Source organism: Sinohyriopsis cumingii, chromosome 14, assembly GCF_028554795.1.
Source record: "Sinohyriopsis cumingii isolate HCF-2022 chromosome 14, ASM2855479v2, whole genome shotgun sequence".
In the NCBI taxonomy this organism is placed as follows: Eukaryota; Metazoa; Mollusca; class Bivalvia; order Unionida; family Unionidae; genus Sinohyriopsis; species Sinohyriopsis cumingii.
In genome coordinates this window covers 97,862,883-97,881,958 of record NC_142974.1, presented here as the reverse complement: position 1 = coordinate 97,881,958, position 19,076 = coordinate 97,862,883, and the positions used below count along the sequence as shown (strand labels likewise).

The following is a 19,076-nucleotide window of genomic DNA, read 5'->3' as shown; positions in this document are numbered from 1 at the left end:
ATAAAACGTCAGACTCATGTGGTTAGACTCAATACTCGTCTAGGCCAGTCAGGCCAGACTAGGCCAGCCAGGATCGGCTGTGTGTCCTTTTGAACGACATTTAGCTTCCCACTGCTCTTAAAACCAAGAGACTGTTTTGTCCGAAATAGTACCGTTCACATTCAGTATTGATGTTAATCACGTGAAGCTTCGAGGGATAGAGTCATACATATCAATACATATGATAAAATGTTACTAATTCAGTGTTTTCATTTTGTTTTTGTGTGTGTTTCATTTTATGGATGCATTGGATATTAATGTTCATTGTCTTTAACTTTTAATTGTGACCATTCTCAACAAACCGTCAGCAGAATTCTGGCGTACGGCTTCTGCGAAGAGCAAGGGATTCCCCATTTATTCGTGTTTCCCCGGAAAAATGACGTCACCTACTATTTCCCACAATACATTTCGGGGTCATAATGTCGTTTGCCATGAAAAACTGAGATAGGTCTGATGGGTTAGGAAAATCCTTTGTCAGCACGGTAAATTTTAAGGCCATCTGCGTTTTTAAAACATTCATATTCATAAGTTAATTATTTTGTTTTCGTACGAAGCATTTATTTAAGGGATAACTCGCATGTAAGCACTGTAATTATTGCTAGAATAATGAACTTCCGTACCTCCTTTCTCTCCCGCCATTATTGTTGATTATAACGTTGCAAATAATAATAGTATTCCTTTGTGCTCACAACAGCATAGCAAAGAATGCACGGTGAATGCCTGAGCCAATTATGAACGAAACTTCTTGGAACGACAACACTACAATGTTGACAAGGGGACACGAAATGGCGGGGGCTTCCAGGCAAATTAACATTTCCAAAGACGACGCTACTGTTGGTTATGTCTTTCAACGACCACATATAGACAATGAGCTAGGTGGCTATCCCAACAAACGATGGGCAATCGGAGATGACAGTGTCATTGAGCAGGTGAGAATGACATTAATGCTAGGTGTTGTGTGAAGTCGCATATTAACTTGCTGTCAAATGTAAATGAGTGAAAGTAATTTTTTTTGAAAAGGTTGTGCAAAAAAAAAAATTACAAACACCCCAAGCATGTATGTCACGTATGCATATATGCAATTTTATTGCATTGTGTTGATTGGTACTTGGAAAACAGTCCCTTTTCCACCCCATCTTAGTCATACAATGTTAGACATCACTTGATATTTTTGGTGGGTGGGTGGAGGGTGATGGGTCTTACTGCCTAAACAATTGCTTTGTGTAGCATGCTGACGGGTCAGATTTCCAGAACTATCACATACTTGGCAAAAAATACAGAAACTCATCCACATATTTAAGTGTTATTGATATGCTTGCCTTGCTGTTTTTATCATGATGGACTAGGAAATTTGACACTTCATTTTCTGTTGACATACATTTCAGTTGGTTACAATGCGATGGTAGCTGAGGACTGCTGAAGTAGGTTTCAACAAGTCCCTTTTTATTCAATGAAATGGGAGTAATCTTTTATCAAACATTGCCATTATGGTGTATTTTTTTCCTCATTTTTTTGTGGCTATATTGAAACAATAAATAGTGAATGTGTGCTTCAGCTGAGAGAGAATAAACTATTGGAACAGTAAGCAACGTTATGTTTCGTCAAGAAACATATTCCCATTGGAACCAACTTGAACATACTTTGGCATACCTTGACAACGTTGTATTTTGACAATTTCATTTGGATGACAACAGAACATGAAAATGTGTCCATTTGTAAGTGTCCGATTTTGAGCCAACCAGGATGAAGGATTGCTCTGGTGGCCTAGTGGTCAGGGCATCCACCTTGGAAGCAGGTCATGGGTTCGATCTCTGGCCAAGTCAAACCAAAGATTTATAAAAATGGTACTAACAGCTGCTGTGCTTGGCGCTCAGCATTAAGATGTTTGTGTTAGGTTGGCCTGGTGTCAGGATAATGTGACTGGGGGGACATCATGCTACATGTCTGCGGCATGATGCCCCAGTGCTAGACATGCTATAAACTGTCACACTGCAGACATTGTAGCAATGACTGAATTTTTTAAAACTTGTGTTAAAAATCCAAATCACACACACCAGGATAAAGACGACACAAAAAGTATATTAATTACACATAATTTGGTGGAATAGTGGACTGTCAAGTGTGAGATATTCCTGAAGCACTGACTACTTGTTCCGATGTCAAGCAATATTGGTACACATTACAGAAGGCCATTATTTGGGCAGTAAGCTGTAGCACTAAAGCAAAAATAATGTAATACATTTTTTAATTCATATAACAGGATGAAATATAACATGCTACGTATTTGTGACTGGGGGACTCTGAATCTGAGTCAAGATTTCAAATATTTCAGATATTTGTTCAGATGAACACCTCTAAAGTGGGCTTTCTGTTCATTATTCATTTTTTCCCATCAGATTTTAAGTTAGCATCACTACCTGTCATCCATGACAAACAACAAATAGGATTTTATCTGAAAACTACACAGATGGGATTGTACCAAATTAATTTTATACAAATCAGATTCTTTGTTAAGCTGTACATGGGGCTGAAACTTGAGAAAAGTCTTGAAATGCAAGAACTGTGTGCTCATGAAAGACGGTTTGACCATGTGGTTGATTATTGAATTGCCTAGCTAGCATCATGAATTTTCTTTATGAAGAAGATATATCTTTGCTGTATTGGCCTGTTTTGTCTTGGTGCATTCACCCTCAAAGCATTTTGTTTGTAAATCTCTCCCCCCCCCACCCCATTCCAGACTAGTGCCAAGGTTGAAAATCAGCATAGGTAGAACCATCAGAAGGAAACATTCCTGTAAAATGTTTGCAATACATTCTCTGAACAAGATTAAATAGTCTTTTTTTATAGTAGAATTGCTGAATTTTATTGTAGACATGTTGAAATGCATATAAAATAGTATATACTTTGATCTGAAATGGTCTTTTTGATCATCGGCCATATTAGTTTATCTATTTCCAGGTTCAGAATAATTTTTTTAACTTTGTTTGTGCCATAAAAGAACATTCCATTCTTATTTGGAAATGTAAGCATATCTTATTAACTATTGATTTATGTCCAGACATGGGCAATATTTTTATCTTTTTGAAAAAAGTACCCGGAAAAATAATTTTGCTGAAATAAAAATGAGAACTGATTGCCTTTAAAGCTCTGATCGTTCAGAATATATACTAAGCAAATAAAAGAAAAAGTTCTGTCTCAGTGTTCTACACTTGTTTGATGTTGCGGCAGCAATAGCAAACAAGCATTTGTTTGGTCCTTCAAAGAGGGTCTTTAGCAGTACCTTCAATAACACATGCACCTTCATCAAAGCAAGCTGAAGATCTTTGATCAAACGAAGCCATCAACAAACTGAAATAAAGCATTATTTCATTTTTAAAGGGATTGGAACATATTTATTGTTCTGTGAATGTTTTCCTGTTTGCAACAAAACAGTTCATGCTTATGATCACCGCTACAAATGATGGCATAAAAATAAAACAAATTCAAGTTCCAATATTTTTAAACAGTAGATATCTGTCCATCAAGTTAAATGAAGGTGGCAATCTCGCTAAATGTTTGTTAAACATTTTCATTTGTTCAGGTGTTTTCATATCCCTATGAATAGCCTCATCCCCTTGGTAGCCTCAGCATCATGTTAGTTGTCTCTGGCTGACCAAAATCTGGACCAATTTAAGTACATGTAGCATGTAAACGACCTGTTTCAGGAAATGTGTGTTGACAATGGGATATAGATTAAAAGTTGCTGATGATCAGTCACTAAAAATTTCACTTGACTGCTTAATTTCAATTTATTTTCAGCCCCCCCCCCCCCCCCCCTTAGCTAAACATACGCTTATGTCGACAATATGACCTTGGTCCCAAGGATGTTGAGATAAATGGATAGAACTGTCAGAGATCTCGGAAACACTTAATTACACCATTTTGGATGCCAATTTTTTATCTGGGATGCAGAAAATCACCAAGGCGGGAGTCCTCCGTACGCATGTAATAGGTGTGCGGCAAAATTCAAAGACTTGCCAGTCCTGCTTCAGCCACCTGCTTTGTGGGAAAGTGTGTTGATAATTAGCTGTGCTGATATTTATGATGACAACATTCAGTGACTGAAAAACCCCTTGATGTACATACATGTTGACATTATTAGAGTACATCAAAAAGAACATGATGCAATAGCTGGGCGGCAAGTTCAAAGGCTTTGACTGGCGGCCTGATGCGAAAATGTACTGATATTTACAGTGATTGAATTCAGAGTCAGAAAGACCCAGAGATGTAAATGCGGTCATTTATAAAAGTACATCAAATAAACAACTTTAGATTTCGTTATTGTGTTAATTTCCAAATGCATCGGAATAAGTAGTGCACGCGACCTCAGAATCAAGACATTTTGAGACATAAACAAAATGCCATTTGTAAATTTGGATAAGTATTTTGGGGTTAAACAGCAAAGTTACGAAGATTGTAACGAGATTCAGAAGAGTACTAAAACTGCTAGAATTGATAGTTTGGTTAGGACAGTAGCTAAGTGTAAGAAAGTGTGTGATGCCTAGCTTAGTGTTTGGAATAAGTCCTTACATGGATTGACAAAATTCAGTATCACTCTGATGGACGAACAAGAGCTATTTAAGAGGTACATTGACCATACTTTTTTTAAAATGCCCCTCGCCTTAGCTCGGTTAGTTCTAGTGTTGTAGCGAAATGTACTCATCAAGACATCACTAGCTTGGACTAGTTTTGATATCATTTACGTTAACAAACAACTTTTGCCCAGTCACAAGCATATGTTTTGATAGCTGATTGACCATTAACCCTTTTCTGAGTAAGGTAGCAACTACCAGTTTCCTGCATGATATCCTTTGATGATAAAACATACAAACGTGTGTTTTAAGATCAGAATCGGTGATCTGGATATATATATTAACTGCCTCTTGTACACTATTTCGTCATAAAATTAATTTGAAACTATAAGTGAACCAGTAAGCCTGATGTGAAATAATGGCAGACTTCGCTAAGTTTGCGATGTACCAGTTTATTAGATTGTGTTTTGTAAATCGTCGGGCAAATATTTTCAGAAAAATATACAAATCATTGAAAGCAAAGACAAGATATTATTTTATTAAAGTTTTAACTTTAAAATGGGAATTATGTATGTCTGAAACGTATGTGACAATGCAGTGTTGTGTAATTCGCGAGATGTGCTTTAAGGTCTAAGCTGTTTTTTGACTTGACACGTAACTGCGAAAATACGGGAAAAAACAGCAAATCAGATACTAGTTAACCATTGCCTAAAATTACTACAAGGACGTAGACAAATAAACAAACCATACATTTGCAATCCTGTCAATGGATTGTTGTAAGAAAGCTATATTAAAGTGAGTGATTACTTTACGAAAACCTCTCCATCTAAAAATTGATGCACCTACGTCTGTGTAGGAAGGGACTGGCTGCAACTTTTGATGGTGGGACTCCTATTTTTACCAAAATGGGAGTCCTGAACTCCTAGTTTTAAAATCCTAGCGAGACCTCTGACTTTATTATGAAAATGGCGACACTGTTTTGAAAAATGGCAACAAAATATGGAGGTTGGCGGTAGCTTTGTTAAAGCTAGTGCCAACCCTGGAATGCAGATGTAGTTGGAAGAGGAAAAGCAGACATGTATATAGAAAGGGATAGATAGAAAAGATTTTGGAAATTTACATTCGGAGCTGCCAACCCTCGCCAATTTGGCGTGAATTTTGCCAAAAATTCACGAATTCTCCAATTCTCAATTATTTTAAATCTTTAATAAAATAACCGATTTCCCGTTAAGCGCTAGTCGTGATATTGCCAGTTGCTGAAACGGTATGGTACTGCTGGTTGCGATATTAGTAGAACTACAGTCGATTGGTACAGTTGGCCCAGTAACAGGCATTTTTAGCCTATTTTAATCTGTATGTATAAGAGTAGTTTTACAAATGCTTCTGAGAGAAACTGGGGCCTAACAGAATTTTGCTCTGCGCATGTGTCACCAACACTGATTTGAGTTAATGTTTGGCATCACATGTAAGATCTTGAAAATGTCTTCACCACCAAGCAAAAAGAAATGTATTGCACAAAAAGTGAAGTTTAATTTTGAATATATCAAAAATTGGCTGTGCATTCTGCCATGAAACATTGATATACATAATGCTTTTTGCACACAGTGTGACACAAATTTTAGTATTGGGCATGGTGGCAGAGACAATGTGAGGATGCACATCAGTTGCGAAAAACGCGTACAAGTTGGGAAAATTAGGAATCAGCTCTGGAATATTTTAAGCCATCTGTGGAAGACCTGCAGGCTACCAGCGCTGAAGCATTATTTGTGAGTTTTCTTGTTGAACACAGTCTGACTTTATCAGCTGGAGACCATGCTGAATATTTATTCTTGGAAATGTTCCTGGACTCGAAAATAGCTTCCAAATTTTCCTGTTGAAAGACCAAAAGTGCTGCAGTTCCTGTGCATTCCTCACAGCAACAGGGACAGCAAAAGAGTATTTTCTCTAGAGAGGAAAAATAAGACAGACTTTAGGACCTCATTTGGTGCAGAAAATTTGTCAGCAATTTTAGTTACGAAGATCAACCAGCAGGCAAGAAGTGTGAACTGTTTGGAAAACAGATATATGATCAGCAGTTGAGGAAGTTCAGGTATACCACAGTATCATGTCTTGATAAATAACCACAAGGACAAATGAAGTTTATGAATACCATAATATATAGAAATGCAGATATATTTCTGCATATATATAGTGTTTTAGTTTTATATTGCGATCTTGATATAGTGTAGTATTGACGGTCAGAGTGGATGGAGTTATTGTCATAGTATTTTTTCACCAATTCATGTTCAAATTCATTACTTTGTATCCCTATTGTCACTAATTGTGAGCCTGGAAGGTTGGCAGCTATGTTAATTTTTTTTACAAGAATAGACTCATCTTTTTAAAAATTTATTGAGTGAAATTAAAGAGATGATAATACAAATGACAAACACAACTTTTTAGTACTTTATTTTTATAATATTTTTTTTCCTGTATAAAAAAAAAGTCTATATACAGGAGAGCGTAAAATAAGTTTGGGTGAAAGATATAATGATTACATCAAAAGTATATTCTCTAAATACATCAATCCAATTTGCAAATGGCATTTTGTGTAAGACTGCAGGTTAAAGCAACAAATGGTAGTAATATTTATTTTCACAGGATTTTTCTTCAGATTTAATTTGAATCAGCTTATCTTGATTTTGAGGTTACATGCACTACGTATTTCGTTACACGCGAAAACAAACACAAGGCATAATTAATGAGTATGACCTCAGCAGACAGCATAGAAAATTGTTGAATTTTTCTAAGCGCTCATTTGCTGATCTGAATAACAAAATTTGTCAAAGAAAACCATCTGCATAATACAGGGTTCCCACGCTGGGGGGGCGGGGGGAAAGTTGGGAAAAATGATCACTTATTTCCCGACCATGAAAAGTCCTTGAATTTTTCAAATATTGATGAAAGTCTGGGAAAACCTAGGAATTTTCCTCAACTAGATGCCCGAAACAATTATGTTACATGGGTCGTAACTTTACTGTTTGCGAGTTAAATTTATTAAGTTCTAACCAGAATAATAGAGGATGCAGTATGGATCATTTGGTTGCTTGCCATACATAAATTTGTTGAGACAATCCATACGCCCAGTGGATTACATTCATCTGGTAGACTTTGTTTCAGACAGTTGAATATCCGTATATTTTTTTTGTATGGAAGGTATGAAAACCAGTCTTGCATCACCAGAGGCCAACATGGTGGCATTAAAGCATAACCACTTTGCAGATGGGCAAGTAAACTTAAACGTTGTTAAATCGAGTTAAACCTGTATGAAATCGATATGAAAATTATTTTTTCTCTCAGAAATTGCGAGTATTAAAATCGTTACGTCTTTAATCTGCTGAAAGACGATAAAAGTAGTACGTTGATGAAATTTGAGCTGGTACTAGAGATTTCGATTGCTAGACCCTAGAACACACAGAATCTCAAACCATCATTTTCAAATGTTGTAGAATATTTTTAAAATTAAAGTCATATATTGGTTGTAAAAATAATACAAAATGGAAAGAGCACAAAATTCTATATATTTATTCCAAGACCAACTTCGGAGTTTTGTTGTATCACGTGACTACCATGTTGACGTGCTCTCTCACATAGGGAGCATACAAAGCAGGGAGCCAGATTAATCTGCTTGATGAATCAGACTGGCTAAGTTTCCAGTAGTTCTCGAAATCATTATGTTGAGAATTATATCTTTCTGGATTTTACAAAATGTATCAGGCTTTCATTTTCGTCTGCGTCTGCATCACTAAGTCATCTGAATTTGATAATTTATAAAAACTAATTGCTGCCTACATCAATATTGGAGCCTTTACCTAAGTTATTGAATCTTTCATAGTTGTGATTCTAATCGTGAAAACTTTGTAAGTACTGAATGAAATCCTGCCTGTGAACTGTTAAGCATTGCACACATAATGACACTCTGGAATAAAGTCTTCATTCAATGTCTGAGCTTACATGACCAGCCTTTTCCTGTTGGAAATATCACTCATCTGCAAGTAATGTTACCACAGGAGATTTCTTAATTTTAGCAGTTACAGCATTGTTAGCAAACTTGGCTAATGATTCCAGCAGCTCACTGGCAGTCACTGAAGATTCACAATTCATATTACTCTTTCTGAGAATGTCAAAATCTTGAATTCCTAATTCATGTAAAAGATTCACAAAAGACTTAAATTTGTTCAGTGGGATTCTTTCATCTGCCATCCATTTAACAAGCTTCAATAAGACAGTTATGGCTTTGTCTTGATCTGACATGAGCTTTGCTCTACATTTTTCAAAGTTCGTAACGCTGGGGCTATTAGACATAATTTGTGGTCAGCAAGATTGGCATGTCTGGTTAATGTTGAATTTAGAAAATTTCTGTTTTTTGTAATCTTGTTTATACCATTTACCTTTTTGTTGTCTGAAACTGTCGAACTTTTGGTAATTTATGCATTACGCTGGAGGCTGAGCACACGTTTGCATCCTGAACATTAAATTCCATCAGCATGATCAGTGGAATTTGAATTGTGAAACAAAATATCCAGTGTCCTTTTCTTAGGGTCAATTTTCATCATCTTCTTTACGGCATTTTAACTGGAAACATGAGGGGAACTGATGACATCCCATAATAGTATACTGTTAAGGAGTGAGTACCACATGACCGGTGCAAAGATAAAATTTGCCTAGTGAAAAGAAAGTCCTGTTAAACAAAAATCGCAGTAAGCACTTTGTTCTTCCTTTAAAATTTCTTGCGTCCAAAGGAATGCACATATGAAAAACTAACAAGTCCCAGCCATTTTTTGTGCGTGCAGGACGCAGTGGTAGATTAATCGCTTTTAGGGTTTGGCAGCTGTTTGCATTTTCTTTGTCTTTCTGTTGTATGTTGCAATGTGGTATATGATGGTAAATGAGGTGCAACTTCATTGAAATTCCTACTCTAGTTAATTGTATAATCTGCCTGTTTTTCCACCCATTCACTGCTCGTCTGTGTTTAGCAGACACAACCTTCACTGCTTCGTTTCTAGCTGGATCCGGAGCGTGATTGTGTCCCAATGATGACAGTGTTGTCGTTTAACACTTTCATCCTTCTGTGGCAACCATCTTTCCTGCAGCATCTCCATGTCATACTTCCATCAGCATCTTTTTGGTCTTTGCGAAATTTGTAGCCGTCAACCAATAACATAATCGTTCCATTCTGTGATTCGATCTTGTCCATGTTTCTTTATTAATAAACTTTTTACAAATAGTTTGTACTTCACTTTTCACTATATATGCAAAATGACATCATTGATTCTTAGCTTAATAATTAGCCTCTACTCAAAACTTTGAAAAGAAACTACTCTTTATTGCGCTTAATTGTCAGCGCTCTTTTGTCGAGTCACCCGATGCAGCCAGTAAACAATAAAACATCTCTATGAGCACAAATAAAACACTTGTCAAGAATAATCACTTTTGCGTTGTTTTTGTTTGAGTGCTCAACGTCAAAGGAAGCCGACGCAGCCAACACTATGCCAATCGGTTATTAAAGTACTTTTGAATGTTCTCTTACTTAATCCACTGTCCATCAAGTTGTACAATTAGTTCTTTATGATGATCATGGCATTAACACAGTAGCTTAAGAGTGTTAAAATTCATCTTAGACCCTCCTCCGTTCCTGGACTTATAACCTGTCAGAAGCTGCAAAAATGGCACATGTGCTTGCTTTTACCAGGCAGCTAATGATGGCAGTAGATTTGCTTCAAGTCAGGAAGAGAAAGCTAGGAGACTGTGACACTTATAATGACGCTATTACAGAAAAAGATGTTACTGGTGATGTTACGTGCACTGTGTTAGTAAACCTTGCAACCTCATTAATCAAGCCAATTCACGCTGAATGGATAATTGCAGCTCACTTGATGAAAGATCAGACCTAATTATCGGTGGTTTTGAGAAATCTGGACTTGCTTAATTCAGCAATTTGGGGATTATTTACCTGAGAAGCATTTGTGACTACCATGAGACTTGACTGACACAATGTTGATAACAGTGACTTTGTCCAAAAATCTGTGAAGTTGTAAGCCTTAATGCTCTGCTGTAATTATTATATATACATAGTGTTTCAGTAATAATAGTGTTCCAAGAAATGTTTATATTATTTTACAGGATTGTTGTTCTTTTTCCTTAAAAATGCATGGATAAAATGAAATTGTGTTTTCAGACGGATTTAAGTGTTTCAGCAACAGATTTGAATAAGTTTTGAATTTAAATTTCATATACTGTTAATTTGTACTATTTTTTTTCTTCTTTCATTTTCAGTATTACTATTGTTTGAATACCTTAAGCTTTTTGCTCTATTTGTTCCTCTATCTTTACTTACCTCACATATCTATTTAAGGCAGTGAGTGTAAAGTTATAGCTGTTGGATACTTTATCGAACTTGTGCATTGAAACAATATAAAATCATTTATAATTCAAAATGTTAAAATAAAAAAATATAACAAACACGTATAAAAGCAAATATTTAATTATCAGATTACATTATTGACCTTGATTTATCAAATACTAGTAGCTGTGTTAATCTCTAGGAATGAAACACTAAGAAAACGGGGTGGTGTCATCATCCTACATGGCTCATTTTTCATTGGGGATTTAAATTTGTGGTTCAGTGAAACAATGAAAACCACAAAAATTGGTCCACCACGAAAATTGATGATACTACATTACATCATAATACATCGACTTTCAATCGATTTTCTATTAACCGAATACCTAGTTGTGTTAGAAACATTGTTTTTCATTGGCCGTTTCGCTCGCACATGAGCAGAAGGGTAAAAGTTTGTTTGTTTTTGCCTAATGTACCCATCATTTTTGTATCGAGACCACTCTTTATTCCAAATGCTCATCTTATCTTACTTTTTGCAAAGATTCATCTGTGTGCAGTTGAGACCAGTCTTCTGTAGATCTGAGGCCAAAATGTCTGAAATCCAGACACAAAATTGAATTCCGACAATGGGCAAATTTTGGGTGGAAAAAAATTGGGTCCAGACAATGTTTTTTCCTCTTTATTTTGTAGTGCAACTAGAACATGCAGATTATTTGGTATCATTTTAGAGCTACCTCTGTCTACCTTTCTATAACACCACCTACTTAAGTGTATCATACATGACCATGATGCTACAGAGCTCGGCAGTAGGCTACTACATCCTGCTGCGTAAATGTGTCACCAGGGGTTAATGAGTTACTAGGCAGGCCTATGTGTATGGAGTTGAAAATGTAACAGGTGTTCTATTTATAGTGCACTGTACATGTTTAACTTTGCTACTTGTATATCGAAGGGGCCATACATTCTATGAGGTAAAAGGTTAAGACCTTGACTCACTTTGCTTATTATGTAGGGTGGATGTATACGGGGAAAGAGGCCCGGGATGTGATATAGCCTGAAACAAACAAACTTTGTATGATATTTAGATGGGGGGAAAAAAACAAGCTTAAACGTGAATCAAGGCCAGTACATCTTTTTTGCAAATTTAAGTTGAATGGTGTGTTCTACAATTGCGATAATTTACAGATTCTCATACAACACTGTATGACATCTATTTACTGTGTGTGTGGTTTTGTGATATTTTCATCAGGATTTAATGTGTATTTTTAAAGATCAAATCATGACAATACCTAGTAGGAACAGTCCTAAACGGCTTTTGTTGACTTGAGGCAGGAAACTACAATAACATGTAGTGGCTGACTTGAAAAGAATGCAACACATGGCCTGTGTCTGGTGCCAAGTGTAGATTCATGAAAAGCAGGAAAATTTGTTCTTCTGTTCTTTCTCATTTGTGGTTATACTGAATGAAAAAAATGACTAATCAGTAGTATAAAATAAAACACATTCCAGTTTATCTTATTATGGAATAAATTCGTCAACAGTTTATATGCTTTGTTTTCTAATGCTGGCAAATATTGTGCATGGTATATATCAACATCATAATCATCATTGTCATAAGCAGCACCAACAGCACTGATACGCCATCTGTTCTCATTGTTGTACACATGTACTTTGAGTTTCTTATCTGTTTGGGTTGTGGGTTTTGTGGGTGAGGGCAGTGGAGAGAGACATCAGGAAGCCTCAACATTTTTCAAACACTGGGAAAACAGATAGGCATGATCTTTCAATTCACTTTTGATTTTGGCAATTGTTTATAATTGATAGAAAGATTTTTTAATCGAATAACGTGTGATTTATTTTTAATATCCACAATTTAAAATGGCTAGCATGATGGACCATCCATCGTTACGAAAGTCTTGGTTCTTCTGAAAATAAGGTGGCCTCGTACTAGTGGACCTGCACATTGTTGTAGAATAAATATTGGAAAAAATCGTGGCATCCCATTGGAAAAAATTGTGACGTCCATCATTTTTAATGTTGCTTTCAGTGATAATTTCAAAGTGGGTCTATATAATAGTATGGAAATTAAAGGATATGTTTCACAAATTAATAACCAGTACACAAAGCACTTTTATAAAATATCATTTCTTGAGAAGGAACATGGTACTACCTTGTCAGAAAATGTATGTAAATTTCTGCAATTGTCCGTGTAATCAGTCGACAGATATCCACATTCTAGCCATATTCTAGCTGACCATAACCTTGTTGTGGATATGGATAAAATCCTTTACTGTTTCCTTTGTCATGCATATTTTCTTGATGTAACCTTAGCAATGGCACTGATAAATGGTTTTCTTAAATCAAGTGAATTATGAACCTACCCAAAAAATGTTTTTGCCTAAACGGTTTGCATATCATAGCCTAAATTGTTGACATATCATTGCGTAAACTTGATATTTCTATCTTAATGTCTGACTGGATCTGCAATTTTAAAATGTTTGCACAGTCCAAAAATGACACCCCCACCATGTTAAAATTGAATTCTTAAAATCAACTTTTATTTAATTTACATGTTTAAAATTGTGCGGCATTCAGTCAGCTCCAGGAAAATAGGTAAGTATCACCTAAAAGCATGATTGTCCAAGATTCCTGTCTTTATGAAGGTGTTGGATGGCTTAGTGTCAAAGACTTGTTTTTAGATTGCAATTATGGGAGTATTTGATGTACACAGAACATCTTGAACTTGATCTGATAGCAATGTACATTCCTTTACCTCATGTAAGTGCCTTTGGATGCCTCTGCTCCATTCTCATGGAAGTGCCTTTTGGATACTTGCTGTAAACATCAGCCATTTTGATTTGGTTTTCGTTGTGGAACCTTTGAGGAAAAACCTGCTGGATACATTCAGTGATGTGATTGACCATTACCTCAGATAACGTGGTCCCTGTTAAGCTTTAGTCCTAATCAGCTATTTAAGGTATCTAGAGGCAGCACATTTTGTTCAGTACTTTCTAGAGTTTGAACGATCAGAATCGCTACTATGAAAGCTTCAATAACTTGGGTAAAAGCTCTGATATTGGTGTGAGTTTCTATAATTTATCAAATTTAAATTTTTTAATGATGTAGATGTATACAGAGAACTGGTACATTTTGAGGATGAGAAATGGCAGCAGTGATTGGTGAGATAACTTCACTGCCTTGAATGAGCTCTCAAGATTTTAAAACTCCTTAAAAAAATTCCATTTAAAATAATTACACAGCTATAACGATCGGATTTTACGCTTAAATCTTTCTAACATAATACAATTCAGACCGCTCTGGTGGCCTAGTGGTTAAAGCATCTGCCTTGGATGTGGGAGGTCGTGGGTTCGATCCCCGGCCAAGCCATACCAAAGACTTACAAAAATGGTACTAACAGCTGCCTTGCTTGGTGCTCACAATTATGAGGTTAGTGTTAGGACTGGTCAGCTTTGTGTCAGGATAATGTGACTGGTTGGGACATTATGCTACATGTTTGCGACATGATGCCCCAGTGCTAGGCATCACTGTAAACTGCCACATTGCAGACATCGTAGCGATATGACTGAAAAATTGTTAAAGCTACATTAAAAATCCATAACACACACACACACAGAATAATATTCATGTTAAACCTAGCATGTACTACACTTCTTAACAGTTAAGAGGCTTTACTATGGGGTCAAACAGGTGAAAGGTGTTCTATTTATAGGCACTGCGCTGTGTAACTTTACTACATGTATGTTGACTGCCTCGAAAGCTATACACTCTTTGGTAAAGGATTTAAATATTGATTGAATTTGTCATCTTCTGTCCTTAGGGCAGGAGCTATGCACTGACAACTAGGTGCTTAAACTTGTTTTGTACAGTTGAAAAGTGAAAAAATTTCTTTATGCATCTTCAATATAATCAGCTGCTTAAGTCATAAACCCTGAGCCAAACAGCTAGGCATTCCTCTACAGCATAATTGCAGAGAGATCACCTGATATCATGGTACCAGTTGGTTTTTTTTATAGAATTCAGTGCTAATGTTTTGTGAAAAAAATATACTTTCTACCCTACCTCAGCATGCATGCCACACAGTTATAGAGAGCAATGTTAGATTGTCAATTTGACAAGGTCAGAACCAGATACACCATTGCATTTTAAGAGAGATAACTGCTAGAACTTTACAGGGTTAAGAGTTGTCTAGCCATAATAGATGTGTTTTCAGTCATACATACTACATTTGAAAGAATTGTAAAAAATGTAAATATGATCCGTATATGATTTAACAATCTCACATGTTGCCAAGAAGCTCAACTTTTGTTTAAGCCAAACAGAACGTACAACTCATAAAGTACTAATCACAGCTAGGTTTGTTGTCTATTTTTGAATACAATATTCCTTCCACCTTAAGCTGTGCTACCTTGGGTTGTCTAGTTGGTACTATTATACCACCTAGAGCAGTGCCTGTATCCCCGAGACTTGCTGACAGCACTTGGCTTGCAGATTTTTACAGGTGGGGCTACTTGAAGTAGATTTGTTGTTTTTATGTTGAAGATGTTTCTATGTTTGTTTTATGCTGATATTTACAAAGACTGAATTCAGAGGTAGAGAGACCCAGAGATGTATGTGTAGGAGTACATCAAACATGTGCTCAGGTTCATATTTAATACAATTTCACTTTGATTGTGTAACTGATTGTTAGGATTGATGGGTACCTGGTAGCAATTTCCCTAAATTTTGACATCTCTAATCAATATGATTATTTAACTTTGGTTAATCATTCATCTGCACATTCAAAGGTGAAGGAACACAAAAATGCAGAAAATGGACCCTCAGCCAAAACGAACAAGCCAAACAAGGATGAAAAGTACCATGAACACTGCATTTTCACATCTAATGAGCACTGGAAAACAAATAGGCTGTGGGTCAGATAAAATTGGGATACAGGAAATAAAAGTTATGTTCCCTGATTTAGCTGACAGGTGTAACACCCAACACCGTAGTGCAACAAACTTGAAGCTTGATTTGACTTAAGTTGGATTTATTTAGAGTCCTGTAACAGTGAAAACAAAGACAATTTAAGATTACTGGACATTTTCTTTAGATTAATAAGTATGTAACTATGCTTTTGAATTGAATTTGATGTTCTTCAGAACAGCTCAGCAACATGGACCTGTTTATGTGCATGTCGGACTTGACTCCCTCAGAGGTGACAGGCCTTGGACCCGTTCTCCATCAAAACTAATTTTAAGCCCTTTGTTGATTTTTTAAAAAGTTGGATTTCTACAACATTTGTATTTATTTGCAACTTTAATCGTCATTACTTCTATAAACCTTTTGTGTGTGCCTTTACTTAAAATATCCGATGGGGATTGTAAGCCCACTTCAATTAAAATGAAATGTTACTAGAAAAGGAGCTTCATTCAAAGCTGAAAAGAACCAAAAGCAGTTTGGAGGACAATTAAAAAAAAATGCAAAGAGCTGTGTACTGTAAATAGTGCTAAATAACTATGTATGCAGGTTTGTAATGTTTCAAATGAATTTGTCATTCTGGTTTTAACGTGGAATTTTTTTTTTGCTGTTGTAAGTGTCTCTGCTTTTTCAATGAATAAAAAAAAATGTACCCTCTTGTCCCGAATTCCCCTGGCTGGCAATGGGCTTATCTGGCTTCAGTATCATTATGATGTGGGCCATCATTGGCTTTTATAGTATGTCCTCATTTAGTCTCCTGTTGATATGCACAAGACTAGTTATTTGTGATTGTGCTTTGATAGGTCATCCGAAGTCCAAGGGACTTCCAAGAAGACCTGATGATGTTCAAGCAAATTCAAGTAAGTTCAAGTTAATGCTGATAATTACTTAGGAATACATCTACTCGACACATTCACATACGCTAGTAAACAAATAAACCATGGTATTTTTTTTTTAAAATTTTAAATTTAAAATCTTTTTCCGCAAGTTTGATCTCATGCTGATGTTTCACAACATTCCATTTGGTAACCATGTTGGCATACACGACATGTTTTAAACCTGATTAAAGATCATAATATAATTTTATTTGTTATATTCACCTTTAATTTGTAACCGTTTTGTAATAATTAATACAAATATTTTTGAAGTGAATAATGAAAATGTGCTGTAAAGATTCTTAGAATGTCCTTACATTCCTGTCAAAAACTACCGACATAGCAGTATACTGAAAAAGTACCATGGTATGTACCACCAGTATATCAGTAATGCCACACACATTGTACACAGCATGATTCATTGCTCAAGCAATAAAGAAAAAATTTCATTGTTCATGTAACCATAGTGTTGTCAACATTATGGTAGAGAAAACTATCCTGCAGAAGAGGTGCTGATGTCAATTAACATATGACATTAGCAGGTCATTGGCAAAGGAAACTTGATTGCTTCTGTTTTGTGCAAGGTTATTAGTTTGCTGACGATGATCTACCATCAAAAAGTATGTGTGAACCTACATGCATCTAGGATGACTTCTTGTTACCATTTGTGAAAGAAAAGAATTTGTAAATAATACAGAATATATTAGTTTAAATTACAGATATAAAATTTTAATAATTCTCCCAGATACATGTGAAAAAAATGAGACATACCATTATATGCCCATGCACACATGTCTAATTAACCGATTTGGCCCCGATCCTGTCTGTAGGTGTGATGAGGCTGTACCCTACTTCAAAGCCCTGCAGCATCAAGGCCATTTAAGATAGACCAACGTGGGTGGTATTAAAAAAAAAGCAGACAGATATAGCTCTAAAATGATATCAAATAATCTGGAAGTTCTAGTTGCACTACAAAATAGTCAAAAAAAGCTCATTTTTTGGACCCGGTTTTTTTTTTTTCACCCAAAATTCGCTCTAGATTGGAATGCGATTTTGTGTCAGGATTTTAGACCTTTTGGCCTCAGATCTAAGGCATGCCGGTCTTAACTGCACACAGACAGGTGAACCTTTGCAAAAACTAGGATACGGTGGGCATTTGGAATAAATTGCGGTCTCCATACGAAAATGATGGGTCTATTAAGCAAAAAAAAAACAAAAAAAACCCAACTTTTACCCTTCTGCTCATGCACAAGCAAAGTAACTAATGGAAATTGATGTTTCTAATACAACTAGGCATTATTCTCGTGGATAATCTGTTCAAAACCGCTGTATTACGATGTATTCAGAAATAGCACCCCAAATCTCGTTTCTACGCACATTTCAGGCAAAAACGACAAAAACCTTTGGGGCCGAATGAGTTAAGTGCAAAGAAGGCATCTTGTTTCCTACACAATGTAATTCAATATGAGAATGAACTTTGTCATTATCTTTATATTGCTGAAACATTGCATGGTGAGTTAGCTTTAAGGGAATAATTTTCATTTTGTTATGTTCATGCAGGTACTACCAGAACTTTCATAAATTGTAATTACTCCTCTATAACATAGATAGGATGCTTGAAGAAATTCAACATTTTTTTAAGGAGAACTCGTGCATAGGGTAACATGTTAAAGCATGCTTGCAGTTATCATGTACAGTAAACCATGCCTTTTTTATTGATGTCATGTCCTCCACTGTGCAGAATTTTGGAAAAGGTTGTGGTCCTTGGTGAACTGTTACGCTTAAATCACAGAAAAACAGATTTATTGCTAAGATTATGAAAATATTATTTATTCAGTCAAATCTCTAAACTGGCTTGACTGTGTTTGATCCAGATCCAGATTTCATATTATGTTCATTGAGTTAGCCAGTCTTAGGTTTAAGATCCTACCTGAGATGCTGTAAGTTCATATTTTTCATGCACAATGCCTGCATGATTGAACTTGAGCTTGCTGCTTTATCTAGAGATGGCACCCAATTAGTAAAAAATACTTTGAAGACAAAAGGGATAGCAAGCATTTTGAAATGGCATTTGTCTTAGAAATATGATAATAAATATTAAGTTTCTTGGAGGGAAGAGCAGGTTTTATTGATCTGGAGCTGATTGCCTTGAAATTAAAAGAAAGAAACCCCCAAAAGATTGTTAAGCTGAGAGATCCAGCAAGAAGCCTTTGAGTTCTACAAGATTTGGAA

At 35.9% G+C, this 19,076-nt stretch overlaps 1 protein-coding gene across 5 annotated transcripts in view; it reads left to right on the top strand.

Moving 5' to 3' along the window:
- Positions 1-444: 444 nt before the first annotated feature.
- The window catches only part of LOC149784456 (pumilio homolog 1-like), a 139,033-nt gene continuing 120,401 nt past the window's right edge, over positions 445-19,076 (top strand). For 3 of the 5 annotated variants that reach the window (XM_089932533.1, XM_089932531.1, XM_089932530.1), the window contains exons 1-3: positions 445-521; positions 734-968; positions 16,773-16,829. In XM_089932533.1, the coding sequence (XP_089788659.1) occupies positions 756-968; positions 16,773-16,829 (270 nt within the window). In that variant the 5' untranslated portion in view covers positions 445-521; positions 734-755. The remainder of the gene's footprint in view (positions 522-733; positions 969-16,772; positions 16,830-19,076) is intronic. The other 2 variants (XM_089932534.1, XM_089932532.1) reach the window with 1 other exon arrangement.